The sequence below is a fragment of the Argiope bruennichi genome, chromosome 3 (assembly GCF_947563725.1).
Source record: "Argiope bruennichi chromosome 3, qqArgBrue1.1, whole genome shotgun sequence".
Taxonomy (NCBI): domain Eukaryota; kingdom Metazoa; phylum Arthropoda; class Arachnida; order Araneae; family Araneidae; genus Argiope; species Argiope bruennichi.
In genome coordinates this window covers 136,413,566-136,419,091 of record NC_079153.1, presented here as the reverse complement: position 1 = coordinate 136,419,091, position 5,526 = coordinate 136,413,566, and the positions used below count along the sequence as shown (strand labels likewise).

The window sequence follows — 5,526 nt, the reverse complement described above, 5'->3', positions numbered from 1 at the left end:
AAAATTCATCTTGGCCAGCCAAACTTTTTTTTTTTTTTTTCGATTTTTGGCCCGCGATCGAAAAAAGTTTGTCCATCCCTGCCCAAGACTGTTTTATGTACTCTTGAAGATACATACACCGTAGGTCGAGAAATGTTACAATAGTTTAATATATATCAGCATATGTCTTGACAATGTAGTAAAGTAAAAAATCAAACTTGAAAAGACTGTAATGAGCATGAATTTTTTTTATACGATATTCATGATGCAGTAAGAATGACCATTTTTTTTAGTATCTGCCTCACACATAATCAAAATAAAATTTTGATATAAGGTCCTGCCTTTAATACCGGACCTATTGAAACTGAACCAATATTTAACTTTGTCAATGATTTGGGTTCTGTTAACAGAAAAGTATAAAACTTTCTTCAAAATTCATTATTTTAAATGTAAATTAGGAAATAACATTAATGCACACAATTAAGTTAAAAATATGTAAATATATTGTACTATGTCAAACATTTCATAACAAGGTAGTATTTAAAAAATGAAACATTAGAAAATATTGAAATATTTATATACTTGATCTTTCATTAAATTACATTTATTTCTGTTTAAAAAAAAAAAAAAAACCTACATTTTTTTTTCTTCCTATTCATTGAAAGCTAAGTAAGGTAAAAGAATTTTATAGCATTAGAATTTTATATCATTAATTTTTAGATGTTACAAAATAAATGTTCCAAAGAAACTGTTATTTAGTGCTTCTAGATAATTACTATAAATAATTTTTTTAAATTTAATTGCAATAAATAAAATATGAAACATCATAAAAATAAATAAAATATGAACCCATCATTTTTATTTCAAAACTATTTTTGTTGTTTTCCCCCATTTTTTAATTTTAGTAGATCAACAGTATAAAAGATACCAGATTACTGAAAAAACTACTCGAGCTGATGTAGAATGATAATAAAGAATTTTAGTTAATTAATTCATTCTGACACATTGCTACTCTCTTCTAATGTATTACAATTTTGTAGTAGATAATTCACATTGCAATGCATAAATCTACATTTCAATGCACTTATAATAATTAATTTCATAGACATCAAATACAATTAGAGCAAAATAATTTTTATAAGGAAACAGAAAATATTCTTAAATTATGTATGAAATTTACAGTAACATTCTAAAATTTTACAATAATGAAAAAATAAAGGCTTTCCTAGCTTTTCTTTTATCTGTTATTATAAACAGTTCTTGCATGTATGGTTAATAAGGCAGTTTATATGTGATAAACACTCATCAAAAATAAATTGCTCATTCAATATGAAGATGGTGAGGGCTCGTCCACAAGAGATATAACAAAGCTGGTAGTTACATTCATCTCTTTTAAAGTATCTAACAAATGCCCTGTTATCAAGAATTTTATGGCATTTTGCAAGCAAAAAATAAAAATGTGTTAATTTTATTCTGTACACATAATGAGTAATGAAAGAGGAACTTTAACACCAGAGTAAAACAGACAAACAAAAAATTAGAAAAGTATTAATAAATAAGAAGTATCTGTGTTGGAAAATTTCCAAATCCAAAGGCTTAGCTATTCCACTAAGTACTTGTTATTAATTCTTTGAGTGACAAATAACGAAGAACCTTTTAGCATTAAGAGCCTAATCTCTTCTTCCCTTAAACTGTCCTACTTTCCCTTATTTTACATTCACTCAAAAGAAACATTTCCAACTTTTGGGTTATAATTTCATTTAATCCCTACTCCTTTATTGCAAATTCATTATTTGAATAAGAGACAATATAGATCCGAAAATCAAAAATACGAGCTGAAAAATAATATGTTGCAGTGTAACTTTAACTTTCTGGCTGGCCATTCAAACATCCACACAATGGCCAAAATGTCATGTTTAGTTCCTGCCACTTTATAAAAGATCCCAAAATAGAATAGTACAGAGTGATCTTATCTTTTTAACAATTATTGCTTCCCCTCCAATTGTCACTATTGTCTCCAGAAAGTGTTTGAGCAGATGCTTAATTTACATTAAGCTTTCGGATGGTTAACTACTAAACTTTCCTGCTAAAATGCCTTGAATACTGGAAGGTTTTAAGGAGAAATTAATAAAATATAGTTTGATGCTACAGGTGAATCTGATTTAGATTTAAATGACGAATTTGATACTTCAAATTCTTTTCAAGATGAAAATCTTTCTAGTTTGCTAGGTAATACTAATAATGAAGAATCTATTAAAGTTTGTTAAAATAATAGTGTGGAAAAAATTACTGAATGGGAATCAAATTTGATAGAAAATCAAAATATTTCCATTCCAAAATCTGATTTGCTCACAGGTCCAATCCATAATTTACCAACAGATTCTTCAGTTACATGATATTTAAAACTGTATTTGACTGATGAAATTATAGAACATATGCAATTAAATATGAACAATTATATGAAATACTGTGCAAAAAAATTAGGATATAAAAATAAAGCTAGGTAACTATCAGATGCATAAAAGAAATTGCAGTTCTGTTTGTAATTAGCACAGACAAAATGCCAAGATTAATAGATTATTGGACAAACATCATAACCCTTAGAAATGTGAATGAAAAACCTTTGAAGGGTTTTATTGGATTATGGTGTTGAAGTGATTACCTCAACTGTACAGAAAAAATTTCTGGAAATTGGCTGTAAGAGAACAAAACCAAGGGAAAAACAATAACTCAGAAAATGATGTAAAAAAAATGTTTAGCATAGGCCAAAAACTATCAACAATTGACTGTTAATGACTGGAAGAACGTAATTTTCAGTGATGAAACACATTTATTTGGGCAAGGATGTAAATCAAGTGTAGTTAGACAAAGTGAAAGTGACACTTCAAAACCAGATCACATCCAACAGACTGTAAACACCTTTCTAAACATATGATTTGGGTTTTTTCCACAACAAATGGCACTGGAAACTTAGTTCCTCTTAAAGAATGATGAATTCTGTCAAATACATTGAAACATTATGCCGTAGGAATGTTCCATTCATGGAAACATTTCAACATGACTTGGTCCCTTGTCACACTTCAAAATTGGTCCATACTTTTAAGCGTGAAAATAAAAGTGCTCGCTTGGCCTGGTAATTAACCAAATCTAAATCCCATTAAGAATTTATGGCATATTTTCAAGATTCATTTAACTAAGATGGATCTGACAATAACAGAAAAAATGATAAAAAACTGCTATACAAGCTGGTTCCACAATGATGAAGTCAACAACATGTGCACTATACTAGTGGAGTCAATGCCAAGCGGTCATTTCTGCTAAAGGAGGTCATACTTCATACTAATATAGATTTCAGTGTACTTAAGGTATGTAATGATTAAAATCTAAAGTTTTAGAAAAAAAAAAAAAAAATTCCATTTGATATAATTAATTCAAACAGAACAGTATATCTTAATAAGTTTTCAACATTGGAAGTTTTATTCTCTCTAGATACTAATAAATAAAACCAAAAATAAAATTCATCTCAGTTTAATAAAATAAAAAATTATCTCCAATTTTAATGATACATTGAGTGTTTATGGTGAGCTATCTGGATTAATAATTCTTAACATGAAAACTCTTCAATTGATTCAACTTTATGATATATCATAAAAGATGTGATACAGAACCCCCACGATATAAACAAAACTTAAATGCAAGAAGGAAGAGGGAAGTGACCATCTTCTATTGTCATTACTTTCGGCAATTTGGATTTTAAATTATTTATATTTCAAAGGGCGGAGAATTAAAAGTTAATTGTGGGTTCATTAAAATAAGCTAAAATAGGAAAACTAATTTCAGATAACCTATATAATTTATCAAAATATAAATGACAATGACTGATAAAAAGTAATACTTTGTATTTCAACAACTAAGACATTTAATTTGTAATTCTACTCATACTTGAGTTAATTAATAATCCATAAAATTAGATTTCCAATGAATTAAATTCCAATTAAAAAAAGTAATGCAATTTTGTGAACAAGGAAATAAAAAAGAATTATTGTTTTGATTATTTTAATTAAGTGAACTGTTTATGTTATACACAATATATTAATATATATAATATGAAGCATTTCCAATCAAAACACTTATACATTGTTACGAGAAATGTAGACCTTTAGAATTGAATTCATGCATTAGAAGCAAGAAATCATCAATATCCATAGTTCTAGGTCTTTTTTGACTAAAATCAGCAGTGTTTAAGACTTCCTCTATCTTTTCTTTGATATTAAAGTCTTTTGGGATTTCAATATTTTTTACAGAGCAGTAAGTTTTATAATTTTGCTCCATCATTTCCAGCACAGCAGTATGTTTAAAGGAAGCACTCAAAGTCTTATTTTTTCTCACAAATAATATTCGAAGCAGTCCATCCCATTCTTTGAAATTGATTGGAGGAGGCGGATTGCGAGGTTCCAAACGTATAACAGTCGATTCCACTTTAGGAGGAGGTCGGAAATTATTCTTGCCCACCTTCATCAGAATATCTACACGAGCTAGGAGCTGCGTATTTACAGATAATCGACAGTACATCTTGCTTCCTGGTTTTGCGACTAAACGATCAGCAAATTCTTTCTGAAACATCAAAACCGCGCATCGGAAAAAAGGACGGTGCAACAACAATTTGAAAACAAAGGGAGAAGAAATTTTATAAGGCAAATTAGCAACACAAATGTCAAAAAAAGGCAAATTAGATTTTAGGACATCACCAACCAATATCTCTAATTTGTACTGCATGGGAGTACCCTGAACACGCTTCTGAAGTTCAGCAACCATTCTAGTGTCAATTTCACATGCTATAACTTTTTTAACCAGTGGCAACATTTTGACTGTCATATTCCCTGTGCCAGGACCAACTTCGAGAACAACATCTGTGGATCGCAAAGCTGCCTTTTCAATCATGCTATTGATGACCAAAGGATTTTTAAGAATATGCTGCCCCAAAGAAGTATTGAAACGTAATCCTTGCTTCTCAATCACTTCTTGATTTCTTTTGTTCCTTTTTACTTTAGACATTTTCGGTACTTATAAATTTTTCACGTTTTCAGCTGTAAGAAATTACTTCACTCTTTCCGTTCAACAACAAGATTTCACGTGTTTCCATTCTATGACAGTTACAGTTGCAACTAAACTATATGCATATATATATTTTTTGTTTTACTGCAGCAAGTGTTTTCAAAGTGTAGTAACAATTAATGCAAAAAGCTTTGTTAAAGTACTAATATTAGAAAATAGAAATATTTCTAGTACTTCACTCACAATCCCTTTTAACAAATCCAACAAAAATTTTAATCAATAATATATATATATATATGTGTGTGTGAATGCGATAATATTTTTTTAAAAAAGGAAAGTTTAAATTCATTAAAATATTATAAAACTCTAGATTTCTAAAGAGTATTAAACTTTTTTCTTCCAATTTTCTCAAGGAAATTCTGATTTACTTTACAGTTGTTATTCGCTTTAGCTGTTTATGACTCAAAAATTTGGCAGCATGATTTTATTCGA

General features: G+C 28.8%; 1 protein-coding gene across 1 annotated transcript; it reads right to left on the bottom strand.

Annotated features, from left to right (window-relative positions):
• Positions 1-4,028: 4,028 nt before the first annotated feature.
• LOC129963417 (probable dimethyladenosine transferase) lies at positions 4,029-5,115 on the bottom strand. The gene has a single exon (XM_056077771.1). It carries the CDS (start codon positions 5,032-5,034, stop codon positions 4,120-4,122), a length of 915 nt encoding a protein of 304 aa, XP_055933746.1. The 5' UTR covers positions 5,035-5,115; the 3' UTR covers positions 4,029-4,119.
• Between the last annotated feature and the right edge of the window lie 411 nt (positions 5,116-5,526).